The following is a 16261-nucleotide window of genomic DNA, read 5'->3' on the forward strand; positions in this document are numbered from 1 at the left end:
TTTAGTTTGGGCATTGTAACAACTGCAAGGCTTAAGCAATTTACATAAAGAAATGAACACTTGTAATGTATTTGTCTGTGCTACGAGTCACACTTGTTTAACTGAATATATACCGGTTTATATTTTTTGATACTTTTATGCAGTGAGATGCAGCTAGTTTTCTGTTTTGTAGTCTCTCTAAATAGAAACTTTGTTAAATTGTAAACTTTGAGCTAAACTCCATCTGGAAATAAATGAAAAACTTCAAAGCACCACATTTGGTTCTCTTAAAAGATAAACTACCACATTTGTAAAAAGTGAGCTGTATGGTGGTGTAGTGGTTAGCACTCTCGCCTCACAGCAGGAGGGTTCTGGTTCTAATCCCAGCTGTGTGGAGTTTGCATGTTCATCTCGTTCATGCGTGGGTTTTCTTCAGGCCTCCACCCACAGTCCAAAAACACGCTTCACTGCTTAATTGCGGCCTCTACATTCAAGTTTCATTTCTGAATCAGACCATACTTCTACTGTCTTTTCAAACAATCTAATGTAGAAATATACAAACCAAACTGATTCAGACTCAAAAGAAACTTAAGAAAGGGTGCTTGAGCAAAACACTTTCTCATCCAGCGACAACTCCTCCCTACTCTGCCATATTTGCTGTTTCCTACAGAACAAGGCTTCGTTTGTATGAACAAGACCACGGTGTGTACTGTGGCTCTTTACATTACTTCTAAAGACAAGTACAGGCACTGATGTAGAACATTAACACTAATAGAACCTTTTATTGTCAACATGCGTTTGGCTGAGAGAGGGGGCTTTCAAACAGCTCCCTCAGGAATGTCTTACCTGCACCACCAGTCGAGGAAGGCCACAGGTCAGCATGCCTGAACTGAAGTACCACGTCTGAGTCGTGCTGCGGCGCGAGTCCGGCCTCCGCAACATTAGAGGTTCAAAACTGAGAACGGCAGTACCGGTAAGAAAGGGTCATCATACATCAGTGTTACAGCATTGCTAGTTATGCCATTTTCTAACGTTTTACTTTAAATTGTTTCGTAAAGCATCTGCAGGCGGCCTTATCTCAGGAATGCATCCCATACCTGTTGTCACTAACAGCTGCAAGACCAGCAATGTCCAGCACCAAGGATGAGTCCAGGGGACGAGGCTGGGTTGGCTTGTTCTGTGGTGGAGATGAGCCTTCATGGCAAAGCATTCCAGTTCCCGTCATCCTCCACAGCTGGGAGCGCTTCCCAGGCTCCTATGGGACAACCAGTAAACATACTAGGACGCATCTTTCTACTAGACAGAATAAACATGGTCAGCAGTTTAGACCGTTTACTACTTATTTTCATCTAAACCACTTTACTGTTCACACAATGATTACTCATACGTTGGAAATCACAAGGGGCTTTTCAGAAGCCTTATCTGGTTGTAAGAAAATGTATTTTGGTGGTATACCTTTTTTCTTAGTATGACTCTTTGAGTCTTTGTGTCAACATCAAGAACCAGCTCTGACCAGCTCATCAACCATTTTTTGCCAACGGGCCTCGTCTCAGCAGTCCTGCACAAACACCAAGAGACTTCCTTTTTAAACCCAACAACAATGTATGGCCTTGGTGGTGCTGTTCCTAAGGCTTACTGTGAAAAGGTGTGAGTGGCCGCAATGTAGATGAAGTTCTCATAGTAGAGCTTGTTGAACTCTTTAAAAAAGTTCATGTCGGCTGTGACATCAGAGGATCCCGCCCCCTTCACGGTGATGGTGAGGTATGGTGGCAGCGTGGGCTCATCACAGGCGTAGTCCAGTACCGACATGGGCTTCACTTCAGTGTGCAGTCGAAGGTCAGCAACGCCATGCTGCCAGAACTGGATTGGAACCTGATGAAAAACCAAATTAAGCACTTTTACATTTACATTTTTCATTGACATTTATCTGACCTCTAATCAGCTCTCATGATCACCGCGGTGATGAACCAGCAGGGGGCGCGGTGTCGCTGCAGTTAAAGAGCCTATTTAATTCAAAATCAACTTTTCTGAGCTTTGAAGTTTAGTATAGATTCCTCAAAAAAACAACCTAAAAGTCATATTTTGATTCATTCACAGATTTCTGAGCATTCCTCTTAAACGCTCTGAGCACCAGCCCCTCCCAATCTACAAATAGTGAGAAAAGCCCCTTCCAGGAGGTGTCAGTACTGCCAGCCCCGCCCCCAGACTAACACACACACCCAACCACTTTCTCTGTAGAGCTAGTGGGGATCAGCAAAATGCTTTCATTTTCCATCTTTTCAAAAGTTTGGCTGTTGTTTGCTTTCGTGGTTGAAATGCATGTCATCCTAGAGGTCGACTCTAGGATGACATCATGAAATGGGCGGCACCAACAAGGAGATAAAGGCGGAGCCTCAGAGATCAAGTCGTCTTACGACCGGGTAGGAAAAATTAGCTGTGAAAATAACTAATATTTCATAAAAAATTGTTCATTAGTGTACAAAAGGTAAAATATTATCATATATATGGATATAGTTTACTCTCAAAAGCTTAAGAAAAGCATGATGTAGACCCTTTAAGAACATTTACACTTTTTGAATATTGGCTAAATTAGATTACTACCAACATCATCAATTAAACTTGGTTTGTATCAAACTTCAAGATAATCTTGGTTCAAGATAAACAGGCTGTTCATACAGACATGTAACATTAATGGCAACACAGTAAAACAAAAAAATTATTTTAATAAGCAAAAGAAATCTGCCAATAGATTAAGAAAAACTATTTTACCAAAAATTCTAATTTTAAGAAGTAATTCAAGTCACCAAGGCATGTTTTCTTAAGATTCCATTTTGCAGTTCACTTTGTTAGAAAAAAACTGACAGCTCACTGTACACTGCCAAAAAATGTGGAAGGTTTAAAAAAAGTCACAGAATACCTAGTTTAGAAATTTTGCTCAGGAAAGTATAATTAAATATGGCAAACACGGATATTGTTGCAGAAACACTTTCACAAAACCATGTCAAGGACACTGGAAAAGGTTTTTGCTACAGACAGTGAAATACCTCAGAGAGGTTGTCGATACGCAGGGGCGGTGGAAGCTGATCGGCATTGGTAAAGGAAATCTGATAGGTGGCTCCCTTTAGGGTGATCTCTGTCCGCAGGAAGAAACAGTTTCCCAAGGTGTCCCTGTCAAAACCAAAACCCACTTTAAGCTACTGCACTGAAATATTTCTAAAAAGGAAAAAATATGGCTGTTTATATGCAAAATGTTTGTTTCCTTGTGCTTTTTTACATGGAAAACATGTATTTGTATGGTAATTGATTTTAGTAAAGCAAACAGTTGACCCACCTCATATTAATGTGAAACGACTTTGGCTTGTTGACCTCAAAGCCGCCACTCCATGTGCAGTTGGTGACTTCCATGAGGCGCACGCACAGCAGCTGGTCAAAGTCATTTCGGGGCCAGTGGAAAACAACGCTGGAGCCCGGCAGCGTGGAGATATACCCCTCTGGGTTGCTGGTACCCTAAAACACATTTGTTTAGCGGATGTTTTGTAGTTTGTTTGCAGTATCAAGGTTATTTTTATTTCTTTGCATGACTCTCTTACCTGTCCTCTTGCAAATTCTCTCTGTGCAAAGGCTAGTTTGTGGGTTGATCTGTTATCCAGGAGGTAGCGTGGAGCAAACGTCACAATGTGTGTATCTCTGTACTGCCCTTTACCTTTCCGCACACTGATACCTACAAAGGGTCAGTGGTGGTTAGAGTTGGAACCATTTTTAAGAACATCTGTCTAACTTTCAGCATGGCTCTTGTCTTAGCTTGCCTATGTTGTAGATGAGGCCAGGCCTGTTCCCATGCTGGATCACCTTTACCGCTCTCACCCCACTTCCTCCGTCCAAGGAGAAGCCTTGGCACCAGCCTGGAACTCCATCTGGGTGGATTCCTTTTCCAATCCGCATTGTACACCTAGGGTCAAAGATATTTAGGAAAAATGTGTGAAGTAAAGGCACTGATCAGGGATGACACAACGGCCTATGGATTCAAGAATGGAAGACAGGTCCCAGGCACACACTTACATGGCAGGCTGCTCTTTGTCGGTGTAGCAGAAGAGTAAGGGACTGAGGCTTCGGGCCAACTCGTGCTCTTCAAACTGTCCCGCTGCATCTGCCTTTCCATTGTCCTGGCGGAAAATCAGTGGAAGACCTAGGGAATAAAAGTGCTTTAGGGGGTTTTAAAGAACAGTTTGTGATGGGGTTCTTCTACCAGATCATTGTAAGCCATGAAAGCATTACCAGTCTTGTTGATTAGCCAGTAAGGTGCAGAGATGAGAATCTTCAGAGCGCCTTGTGCTCGCAGGATGATTCGGATGGTGAGACAGAGAAGGCGTTTCTCTGTGTCGTAAAGCCTCATGCGGACCACGTAGTTCTGAGTGCCAGGAGGAATCAGCAGCTCTTTGCACACTGGAAAGCTCTCCAGCAAGACTCCTGGAGGAAAAATAAATAAAAAAATGACAAGAAGGAACCCAAAGCCTCTTTAGAGACACGGTACTCATGAAAGGCAATCGTTTCTGACCCAACTCCAGGTTCTGAGACGTGTCAGCCAAGTGCAAAACTGCCTCCTTTCCAGGATTCAGTGAGCCCTGGATATGCACTCCTTTGATGTAATAGTTCAGCTCACAGGGCAGCTGGTTGACCAGAACCATAGTGGGCAGAAGGTAAATGGTGTGGCCTGGCTGGCGATAGATCTCCTGTGTACTGCCAGAAACCTGCCTCTTGGCTGGCAGCTGGTCTGGGTAGTTCTCCTTTTTGATGACCACACAAAACCTTCATAGAAAAGGTGCAGAGAAGCCAAGGATGTAAAGCAAAATTACAGAAAAAAGTCCAACTGACATTCTTTACCTGAAGTTTTGCTTGTGGCTGTCATCGTAGTCTGCTGACTGACATTCCCTCTTGCTGCTACTTATCTCTTCAGGTCGCTCTACACTGGTCCAGTGGATTGGAACTTTGCAGAAGAACAGGCCCATGCCTTTAGGACGGGCCTGCAGACGCCAAGACGTCAGGTGGAGAGGGATGGCCAAGGCCTGGCCAGGTAGAATGGGAGGCAACACCATCGGTTCTTCCAAAACACAGAAAAAAAGTTAGGAGACATAAAAAAATCATGAGAAGCAATCAAAGAATAGATACAAAAGAGACTTGAAAAGAATAACAAGGTAATAATTATAAGGAATAACTAAAAACAATAAGGCACAACAAAAAAAAAGCTCCAATAAATTAAAAAGAAGGTCTCACTGTCAGGGGCTGAGGGGCTGTCAAGCCTGACCTCCATTAGAACATCCAGCCGGTTCTTCACCATCAGGGAGGAGCGGACGGTGATCACCTTCCTAGCACTGCCCTCCATTGTGATGGCAAACACTACCCTGACAGGGGGCAGCGCGGAGAACTGAGGAGCCAGAAATATTTATGCAAATTAGCCACTGAGCCCCACTTTGGGATGAAGCCTCTTTAAAAAAGGGAGCAGTACCTGCCAGTGACTTGAACAAAAAAACAAGAATTTTATTAAAAATCAAATATTCAACTGGCAGCCAGTTCAAGGAGACCAGGATCGGGTCGAAGCTTTTAGTGCTACAGATAAATCTAGCTGCTGCGTTCTGAACCAGCTGCAGCCTCGTCACTGAAGCTTTAGGAAACCCAGCATATAAGGAAATGCAATAATTCAGCCCGGACAAAACAAAAGCATGCGTAACAATTTCAAGGTTTGGCTTTGATAGGATAGACTTGATACTAGCCAAAAGTCACAGCTGTAAAAAGCATGACCTGGTTGCTGCATTTACTTGGAGGTCCAGTTTCAAGTCAGCATCAAGTCTCCTCCGACACTTGTGACCACGGGGCAAGAGAAAGGAGGGCAAGACCGTGATCCTTAAACCAAACAAGGTTTTTCAGAACTATCACCCTGCTTCTGCCACCATTCTGAAGGGAGGCATAATCAGCACTCCAGTTGTGTGTAGCCAGAACTACTGCAGTTTAAACCAAAAGGAGACTTCCAAAGAGCATAAAAAGAGACTTACATAAACATGAGGATGGATGATGTTGGTCCTGCTAATGGGGCTGCCAACCTGTGGGCCATTAAGGACAAAAGGATGAGCTGGTACCATGAGGTGAGTGTTTCGTTCCCAGAGTCTGTCTGTGCTCACAGTGCTGGAAGAGCTGTTCCTGTCCGGGGCAGCATAGCGAAAGAAGATGCCCACTTTGTCAACAGATACCGGCTTGACTTGCTCCCATCCACAAACCCGGACCAGCAGCTGGTGCAGCTTCAGTTCGTGAGTGTGTCTGTGGGGAAATAGGCAGAAGCCATCAAACACAGACAACACCGTAGTTTCTGCACTGGACTCATCTCTGACAGTGCGGCTAATCATCTGCTGTCCCCTATAAAGCAGAAAATAGAGGACTCTAATCCCTTTGCACTATGACTACAGCAGTAGACCTGTGGCATGCAAATTTCAGGTTTTTGTGCATTGGGTGAAAACTTCTGTCTCCATTCTGCATCAACGTTGCAGAAAACAGATGGTATGGTGCGACGCGGTGTGCAGAGTCTGAAGTGTACCGGTGACGCAGTTTCTCTCGCGCTTCAAACTCAAAAGGAAGCTCCTCCCCAGGCAACACCTCTCTCCATTGGCTGACATTGTGGCTGTCATCCACTCCTGAGCTGTGGATGTCTGAGATGGAATCTGCGCTGCTGCTGTGAGACAACGCCACCCTGTTGGGACAAAAGCAAACATCTGTTTTCAGTTCTCATAAAGCTTTGTTCTTCTTGGGCTACATAAAAATTCACCAAATTGAGACAAGCATAGCCCACACAATGACTAAAGTCTAGTGGCTACTAACAGTATCTCCGTATTTAGGTGAAAGGTCTCGTCTTATTTGAATTCTTTCTACGTATTTGTAGAAAAAGTCAAAAGTGTGGAAAGGTTTTGGAAACAGGGTAACTTGTGAGAAGAGTAGAAAATGAAACTTTTTTGTTGTTATTTAAATGCAGCAAGGCAGAGTTTATTTGTACTTAATATTGTACTTCAGTTTAGATTCATTTTGTACTTTAAAGTGAAGTCTTTATGACTCTTTTTAAATCTGTTTCGGCTGATGGAACCATCCTGAAGGACTGAGTCTTTCCAAATGATTCCTCTTTACAAATATTACTTTTAGAGTTGCTTGTTCAAAAAATGAAGCTTTGTAGGGAAAAAAACAAATATATGTAAAGCCTACATCATCCTCTTCATTGCACAGCAACTCAACAACAGCATCTTCAGGGACTTTTTTCAGATTCACTGCAACACTGCCTGCTGCAGGAGATCAATCCGGCCCACAGATGCGACCGCCTACATGCGTGTTTTCCAACCCTGGTCCTCAGGGAACACAACCTGCTTTAGCAGACCCGATTCAGCTCATCATTAAACTGCAGACGCTAGATAATAGCAGTCATTAGAGCCAGAGGTGTTGGATCAGGGTACGAGTCCCCGAGGACCAAGGCTGAGAAACACTGAACTGAAGAATCAGAGAAAAAAAAATGAATTATCACAAATTCTAATGGCCGTTTGGAAATTAATACAATATTTATGAATTAAATTGAACACAATGTGTGTAATCTACTTTCAAAAAAAAAAAAAAAACTCCAGCTTTACTCGATAAACAGTGAATTGCCTGAAAATACACATAATTAGATGTTTTTTTTGTTGTTCCTGGTAATATTATTCCCCAGTTGATTAAAACAGTTATTGCCGTATAACTGAAGCAGATAGATTAACAGCTCACTTTTTCAAGTGCTCAGAACAGTCACCAAGTACTGCAGGAGCCAGTGGGACTTTGTTTGCAGTCTTGGTATAACATCATAAACCAGGACTCCAAACAGAGTTTCATGGCACCAGCGGTTTTAGAAGCTGCGTTCACATTCTTTATCATATTCTGTCCTGATATGTTTGGACATTCAAACATGTATTTATTAAGAAAGGGACTCTGCACTCTAATAAACATTAAAAATCTCATTTGTCTTTTAAAGATGACAAAATGTCTACTTTCTCTTATTGTGATGGCTATGCTGATCCAGGAAGGTCAACCTTGATAAGACAGAAATGACTGTCAGAAAGACGTTTGTCTGAATGAGAGCTGACAGTCACCTCTAACAGCGGCTTGGTTACTCTGGAAGACACCCTTGGAGATTTCTGTTTAACGCATTCATTTAATGGTGGAGGAGCTAAGCTATAAAAGACCCAATACACCACACAAGCAGTAAAAGCTTGTATTCGTTTAGAAAACGCCAGATATGGTGAAAGCAGGTTTCTCATCCAGGATTTTCTTTTCTGTATTTCCATATGTTGGACTCTCCCAGCTGGATCCGCAGCAGACAGTTTCTCTAAAAACCTTTCAGTACTCTGTCTCTTTTTATCTTTTTAACTGCTGGCTGTCAAAGGTCATGAGGGTCAGAATACCTTGTTGGTGTTGTGGTCAGAGTGGCAAACCACATGGTGCATCCTGTGTGGTTCCGCAAAGCATATGGCACAAATGGCTGCCTCCTCTTTGACATCCTTACATCTACATGAAACAGAAAAAAAAAACACATTCAAGAAAATAAATCTATTTTCTCGAGGAATGAAACCTTTTAATGCTTTTTCAAGAGGCATTTTTGTCTCCTTCTGGTTTGCAACGATTTGAAATAAGAAATACCTCATTTTTGTCCTTAATCATCAGAAAAAAGCTACAAGAAAATGTCAAAAACACTAAAAACACCATTTTCATTGGAGTGGGTCTTCCAAAACTGAAAAATGTTAAGTGTTAGGAGCTCAAGTTAGAACACAAATACTGTCCATCATGATTGGAGCCTTAGCTCTCTGACATTTCAAACCAAAGAGTCACCAAAGAAGTACGACTCTTAACAATACTAAAAAACAACAACAAAAAAATCACAATTAAAAAACATGTTTATTTCTTTCTTGAAAAGTTAATTACAAAAAAAAGAAACATGTTTATTTCTGTGTTAAAACATTTACATTTTTTTTATAGGCGTCACTTTTTGTTTACCAATCGGGGAACACAGAGAAGTGGAAAGAATACAAAAAAAGTAAGTAACATATGCTTGGTAATGGGAATTTTCCAGCCCTGGTCTTATTGGCGTATCGTTGAAATGCATAAGTGCTAATCCAAAGAACCTGATAATTACTGGATTCCTTAGATAATCAAAGGTTTTAACTATAATGTAGACAGTAAATTCCAATTCCCCTGATCCAGAAGCAGAAAGTTTGCTATAGGGTTGATCAGACCTCATCATGAAGGTCATCATGTAATAACAGGTTTTAGGAACCTTCAGCTTCTCCAGAAATCTGCTGCACGAGTTCTCACAAAGACCAGGAGGGGGCCTCACATCACCCCAAATCTCCCCATTGCCTCCCCATATGCTTCAGGATTGATGTTAAGATATTTTTAATGGTTTTTAAATGTCTTTTTTGGTCCTGCGCCTTCTTCTTTATTAGATCTTTTAGTCAAATATGAACCCTGAGATCCTCTGGCTCTGGTCTTTTAACCATTCCATCTGTTCAAACCAAAACTTACAGAGTAGTATAGTTTCAGCACTATGGCCCCCGTCTATGGACCAGTCTGCCAGAGGACCTGAGGGCCGCAGAGAGCATTAATGCTTTTAAGAAAAGGCTAAAGACCTATCTTTTTAACCTGGCTTTTAGCTAAATTCACCATTTTTAATAGTTTGTATTTATTTTGTATGTATTACTTTATCCACTTTTTCACATTTTGTGTTTTTACACAGGACTATTAATAATTTATTTTTAATATTCCTCATTTCTCATTTTATTGTTAATTATTTCTGCCTTTTACAACTATGGTTCCTTATTCTGTTCACTTTTCTTTTCATTTTCACTGCCAGAGCTTCCTCAGGTGGGACCTCTCCCTCTGGGTCGGCTGCTGTTCAGCCGCTGCGGCTCTAGATGGGGAACTGCATCACCACCTTGCTGTGGTGGAGCGGTCCCCGCCTGTGATGCTGCATCTGGCAGGCTATGCAGCTTTCCCAAATGCGTATCTCCATCATTTAAGGGGTGGGAGGCAGCAATGGGATTAAGGGTTCTGTGTGGGCTAGGGGTGGGGATGGGGGCTTTATTCTAAGTTTTTATGTTTTTGTTGTGGTGTTAAGCACTTTGGGTTATGTTCTTTATGAAAAGTGTTACATAAATAAGGTTGGATTTGATGTCCAGTGGCCTTGAGAGTCCGGAAAGGCACTTTTTCCATAGAATGTCCCCACAGTGAGGCCCCTACAGCATCCATCTGATGTACTGATGGCTGCAGCAATATTTGCTCGTTAGCCTGTCTATTATAAAACATACTCTCATACATTTTAGTTTTTAATCGGGAAGTTATACGTGAAATGCTGAAACACAGGACATGGAGTTCCCACCAGCATAGTGCACTGCACCTGTGTAGTGAACTTGTTGCTGAAGGTTAACCATGTTAACTGCACTTCGTGTTCGTAGGTGGGCGAGTGGTGCACCTGAAAACAGAGACAACGCAAGGAAAATAATTCACAGCAGCATTTAGGCTTTATATTAATTTCAGGTGTCGACCAATATCATCCACGCATCTACAACATCCACTTTAGACATTGCCAATTATTTCTAGAAGAATTTGAACCAATACATGTGAAATAGAGTGGTCTAAGATGAGAACAGTGAGGATTAGGATTTTATGTTTTCTTCCTCCTTGTCACATCATGTTTCTGAGTTTTCATTCACCTTTCAATTTATATTTGACTTTTTCTCACGTTTTACGTTATTTATTAAAATTAAGTTTATTCATTACAGTCACTCACTTTGTCCAAAGCTGGGCGGGTCAACAGAGGAACCCATCCAGGGAGGGGAGGATGAGGAGCTGGGGGTGTGTTCTTCCTCTCTACAGTAGTCAGCCATCCAGGAACTCTTGGTGGTTTTGTATTGTTCTTCAGAGGGCACAAAAACACATTTCTGCTGACTGAGACAACTTTAGTAAGAGGCCCAAGACAGCTAAGACAGACTTCAGAATAGGAATTTTACCAGCTGCAAACAGGAAGGTTTCCCATCTTACATACCTAGCAAAACAGAGGTAATGTTAACATCTAGTCTTTGTTTGGACCGAACTCCCATCTTAAACCTTGGAGGGTGGAGGCGACCAGCAGCCTGTTGCTGCCAAGACAGGGAGCAGGGCCATGGTTCGATAAAGGGTTCCCAGCCTGCCACACAGATAAACTTTACATGAGTTCAAGTCATTCATCATTTATGTCAAATATGCGTTTGCACTGAACGCGATTCGCTTGTCAAATTCACGCCAGACGCCTCTCCTCCGCCGCGTGGCAAATTTGCTGCTTACTGCCTGTTGAAAAAGGGGTTCATAAGCTTGACGTCCCAAACACATGAGGAGGAGCTACCGCCAAATGTTTTCAGCCCCATCGCTACGTGGAGCGGGTCTGTGTATATTCACAATTCATGGAAGGCCTGGATGATGTGGAGACATCAGATTTATTTATTTGAAAGAGTTCTACACAAACACTGGTTACCACTGTCTGAGTTCATGGGATCATTCAGAGACTCCCAGTACAGTGAGCTTCAGAGAGCTGCATCTGAAAAACAACAGATGATAATAATAATAATGGATTCAATTTTTTGTGCTTTTGCAGACGCTCAAAGTGCTTAAAATGTTTCCATTATTCATTCACTCCTCCTTCACACTTGGAAATAGAGTTACAAAAAAACAAAAATATGACTGTTGGATGTGTATCTAGGAAACCAGAATCAAAAATTGAAACTTTTAAGGACAATTTAGAAGATATGTTTAATAATCTAAACCAACATGAACAACTAATAATCTGTGGAGACTTCAATATAGATCTCTCAAAGCTTGACTCACATTTACAAACATCTGATTTTTTTCGATTCATTATATAGTAAAGGACTGTATCCTTTGAATACAAAGCCTAGCAGAATAACAACAATGGTGCAACTTTAACAGACAACATTTTTACCAACATTTTGGAAAGTCAAAGCTTTAGTAATTAATGACATAAGCGATCACTTGCCTATATTTGCTATGTTTGACTTTAGATTGCCAAAAAAAGTCATCAGAAATCCACCAAATATATAATAGAATAAGGAATGATGAAACTGTGAATGCTTTCAGAAACGATCTCATGAATCAAGACTGGAATGGAATGGAAACAGGCGATGTAAACGGTGCATCTGAGGCTTTTCTAAAACGTTAGTTAGATCTTTACAATAGACACCGTCCAGAAGTTCTAAGTAGACCTAAATCTAATCATAACAGAAAACCCTGGATAACAAAGAAAAACAAACTCTATAAGGACTTTTTAAACTTAAGAACAGCAGCAGCTGAAAAACGTTATAAGGTTTACAAAAACAAGTTAACAAATGTATTGAGACCAGCTGAGAAGAAATACTATCATAGCATTCTGTATGAAAATAAACATAACATAAAGACTACGTGGAATATTCTGAATAAGGTCAAAGGAAATAAGTCAGGATCAATAGAACTACCTCACTTCTTCCTTAAAGACAATGTGGTCATCAAAAAGCAAGAGGACTTTTAACTGATTCCCAGGAGAATCAGTTAAAAAGAATCAGTTAAAAAGTTGTCAAAATATTATTCAATTTAAACGGATGTATAAAGCTAAAAGAATTAGTTTGTACAAACTTGACTGTTGAATGGAATGTTTGGAATGTATGTATTATATGAATGGAAAGTATTTACTGTTTATTTGAACTGTATATTGTGAAATCATAGCACAGGTGATGGTGTGAGAAATGTAAATATGATGCAATGTTTAAAAGGGAGCAGACAATTCTAAGAATTGTATTCTTCAATTCTGCTCCCTTCTACTCATGAAAATGTTCAATATTGTAAGACAAACATGTAAACATATTGGACATTCAATCATTTTCATAAATGAATGAATGAATAAATGAATGAATGAATGATAACTACTGTTGTAGCCACAGCTGCCTTGGGGCAGACTGACAGAGGCGTAGCTGCTACGTCCCTTCTGACCATCACCGGGACATCCATGCACATTCCTTCACCAGTGGAGTCGCACTGGAGGCAGGGAGGGTGAAGAGTCTTACCCAAGGACACAACGACAGTTGACCGGGGGAAGCGGGGATCGAAACACCGACCTGCTCAACCGCCTGAACCACTGCCGCCCAAAATACATGTTCACAGATGTCAAAATGTTCAGTTTTGGTGGTGGTGTAGACCCCCTCATATCATTTGGTTGATTTTATCTCTCATAGTAATGAGAGTAGAGATTTCCAAACTACCTCAGACATTGAACTTCACATAACTTTTCTTCTGTGTTTGTGTAATTGCTGTTGGACAACAGTTTAGGTCTGCCTAGGTTTACTAACCTGACAGTTCTCGGTTGTAGTAGTCTCCAGAAAGAGTGAAGCTGGCGTTGCCTTCTTGTGTGGACCCGATGCGCTGCAGCACACAAAACCCTGCAATCATATCGAGTACAAAGATTACTTTCTATTTGACAAAATCAAGGTCCATTTACATTTTCTAGTTGGAATAAACCAATGTGATGGACCACCATGCAGACAGAGGACCTGCTCAAGTGACTAAATGGATCGACCAAAATCCGAAAGTTTGTCCGCAGTTTGTCAACGGCGTTGAACATGCCATCAGGACTTACTGGAGAAGGTGAGCTCAGCAAGAGGAATATCACAGTCCAGGCAGTCGTCAATGAAACAGATGCACAGATTCTCAGCCTTGATCTCCACCCCAGACAGAGGAGCCGAGTGGCTGCCAGCACCAGGGTCCGCCGTGCTCCTGGAATGCCCCACCACATGTTCCGCATTCTCCAGCAGCCAAGTGGCAGCAAGATCCAACTGGCCTGCAGAACAATACAGCTTTTGTCAAATAGCTTCAGACGTTCATGCTCAGATGGTTTTTAGATACATCAACTGCTCTCTCACCTTTACAGTGGATAAGAGCTCTTTTGCAGTCCTCTCTCCTGAAGCCAAGGTCTAGTAAGTGGCTCAGCTGAGGTTCTACAAAGCACCAAAATGAATACTAAAACCTGAAGCAACGCTTGACGGGATAAGACTTCTGAGTTTGTCTCCAAACCTGAGATGGTGTTGGTCTTCTGACTGAAGCCGTCTGACAGTGGAGGGCTGGCATCCACTCGGTCAGTGTCGGGTGAGAGTATAGAACTTGCAGTAGGGAAGGACTTGGCGATGGCCAGAAAGAGCTGGATGTCATTGTAGGAAAGGCGGATGTCCAGAGCAGGAAACTGAATCTTTCAAAGAAGAATATGACTATTCAGTCATCTGGTAAATAAACCGTATTTAGAAAGAGAAAATGTTTCTAGCTATTAAGAGCTGCATGATCTAAGCCACTCCTGACCTCCAGCAAAGGAGGGATGTCCTCCACATTGAAGGCGTCCAGGAGACCGGAGCTGCTCTGGTAAGTTGGGCTCCCACACAGATCTACCTGTACGTTGACAGGATCAATAATGGACAGCGCCGTCTCCTGCTCGCTGCCCAGTCGACACGAGAATACCTGAATCAAACAGTTCAATTATCACCAGTTAACTGCCCCATTATTTAATGCACAAGGCATAAGCACAAATGGTTCTGCAGCTGGAGCTGGCAGGACTTCTTCTGCCAAGACACTGAGATCAAGAGAAAGCCGTTTTAAATCAGACTCTCACCTCGACTCCAGCCAAGCTGCCAGAAAAGGGTCTGTCCAGCAGGCGGGGCTTATATGTGAGGACAGTGGTGCCCTTTAAAATGATGGCATTTGATTCCAGAGAGGATCGGTCCTCCACCACAACAAACTCGGTACCTGTACAAGCAAACACAATATCACATAGACATGTGGTTGCAGCAGAAACATCATTCTTGTTTGGTCCAGCATCTCCCGGGCCTAGTCTCAGATGGACGTAAAAGTACAGAAGCATTTTTCTCACCTGTCACATTAATCTTAACCTCCAAACAGTGGTCCTGGGTCACAGGCACGGTGGACCTCTTGGTTACAACTCCACTCTTTACCGTCTTTGGCATGACAGTGCCAAGGGCTCCTGAATCTGTGCTGCTGAAACTAGACCCCCTCTGTCTAGACTTGGAGCCACTCGACCGTTTCTCATCTGGCATCTGCAAGAAGTCCCGCACCAGCTGGAGCCAGTCAAAGATGAGGAAGACCCTGAGGTTATTGAGAAGCACTGTGAAGCAGGAGGATTCCCGCGTGGATCTGCAGGAAAATGTGGGACCAGATCAAAGCTTCTGTGAGTTTGTGTGAAAGCTGTTTAAACCGTTTGAACTTTGGTTAGTTACCGATAATGCAACTCGAGCTGCAGGGAAGCTCGGTTGGTTCCCGTTTTGGAAGGCTGGAGGATGCAGTCAAACACATTGGGGCGAGACCCATCAGTTCTTCTGTTTGGCTCACTGTAGCGAGTGTCATTGGCCAGCAGGGAGTGAGACACCAGGTTGACCGACTTTGATCCATTGGAGAAGCTTTCAAAAAGCAACTTTGACTTTACAAAGTCAAACCTTTGAAAGAAAAAGAAAAAACAAACAAGCTAAATCTTTCTAGAAGTTTAGTTGGTGGCTAAACTTAATCTGAAAACTAAAAGGTTCAGAGATCTATGCAGAGTTAATGATGACACGAGGATGTTGGCTCACATCTCAGTCAGCTCATATCTCTTATCTCCACATTTTGATCACCATGAAAGTCGTTTTAGAAACATTAAAGAAATAAGGTTCCATGCAAGTTCAGCTTCTCCAAGAAAATGTCTAGAAAATGTCCAGAATGTGACATTTCAAACCAGTAGTAAACCTCTAACTGCTTCTGTTTGTGTGCGTCTTTGTTCCTCTCTCCTTTCAGACTTCACTCTGTCAAGTTGGATGGTGCTCGTCCTGCTTTTGATTCTGAAAGTTTCCAATAACAAGAGTATTTTCTTTGCACTGCTGCCTTGTGGAAACTCATAAAAGCTCATTTTGGTTGTGTTGTGGTGCACTGATAATGCTACAAAAAAGAAACTGGCCTGAAGTGATTGTATTTGTTTTCTTTTCTCAGTTTGCTCCTTTTGTTGTTACTTGGTGCTGTTGGAGTAACTAAAATATCTGGAATTTCAACAACATTTTGTTCTCAGGGTTCAGTTCAACTGTTGTAAAGAAAAAAAGTGTTTTTGCTAGCAAAGTCCAGGCCAACATAAAACGGTTCCTCCAATTTTAACACATAATTTTTTGTGACATATTTTCTCTGC

At 42.1% G+C, this 16261-nt stretch overlaps 1 protein-coding gene across 3 annotated transcripts in view; it reads right to left on the minus strand.

The window, feature by feature from the left end:
- vps13d (vacuolar protein sorting 13 homolog D) overlaps positions 1 to 16261 on the minus strand; it is a 72040-nt gene that overhangs the window by 16794 nt on the left and 38985 nt on the right. For all 3 annotated transcript variants that reach the window (XM_020701641.2, XM_023957042.1, XM_011473001.3), the window contains exons 30-57: positions 15330 to 15545; positions 14966 to 15246; positions 14708 to 14841; positions 14401 to 14556; positions 14122 to 14293; positions 13971 to 14045; positions 13688 to 13888; positions 13401 to 13490; positions 11075 to 11215; positions 10820 to 10945; positions 10427 to 10501; positions 8439 to 8541; positions 6563 to 6715; positions 6153 to 6288; positions 6027 to 6074; positions 5251 to 5401; positions 4861 to 5077; positions 4535 to 4785; positions 4255 to 4446; positions 4039 to 4165; positions 3786 to 3928; positions 3570 to 3700; positions 3311 to 3486; positions 3024 to 3147; positions 1616 to 1851; positions 1435 to 1537; positions 1077 to 1234; positions 826 to 934 (exon numbers count right to left, since the gene is read on the minus strand). In XM_020701641.2, the coding sequence (XP_020557300.1) occupies positions 826 to 934; positions 1077 to 1234; positions 1435 to 1537; positions 1616 to 1851; positions 3024 to 3147; positions 3311 to 3486; positions 3570 to 3700; positions 3786 to 3928; positions 4039 to 4165; positions 4255 to 4446; positions 4535 to 4785; positions 4861 to 5077; positions 5251 to 5401; positions 6027 to 6074; positions 6153 to 6288; positions 6563 to 6715; positions 8439 to 8541; positions 10427 to 10501; positions 10820 to 10945; positions 11075 to 11215; positions 13401 to 13490; positions 13688 to 13888; positions 13971 to 14045; positions 14122 to 14293; positions 14401 to 14556; positions 14708 to 14841; positions 14966 to 15246; positions 15330 to 15545 (4225 nt within the window). The remainder of the gene's footprint in view (positions 1 to 825; positions 935 to 1076; positions 1235 to 1434; positions 1538 to 1615; positions 1852 to 3023; positions 3148 to 3310; positions 3487 to 3569; positions 3701 to 3785; positions 3929 to 4038; positions 4166 to 4254; positions 4447 to 4534; positions 4786 to 4860; positions 5078 to 5250; positions 5402 to 6026; positions 6075 to 6152; positions 6289 to 6562; positions 6716 to 8438; positions 8542 to 10426; positions 10502 to 10819; positions 10946 to 11074; positions 11216 to 13400; positions 13491 to 13687; positions 13889 to 13970; positions 14046 to 14121; positions 14294 to 14400; positions 14557 to 14707; positions 14842 to 14965; positions 15247 to 15329; positions 15546 to 16261) is intronic.

The sequence above is a fragment of the Oryzias latipes genome, chromosome 7, assembly GCF_002234675.1.
Source record: "Oryzias latipes chromosome 7, ASM223467v1".
NCBI lineage: Eukaryota > Metazoa > Chordata > Actinopteri > Beloniformes > Adrianichthyidae > Oryzias > Oryzias latipes.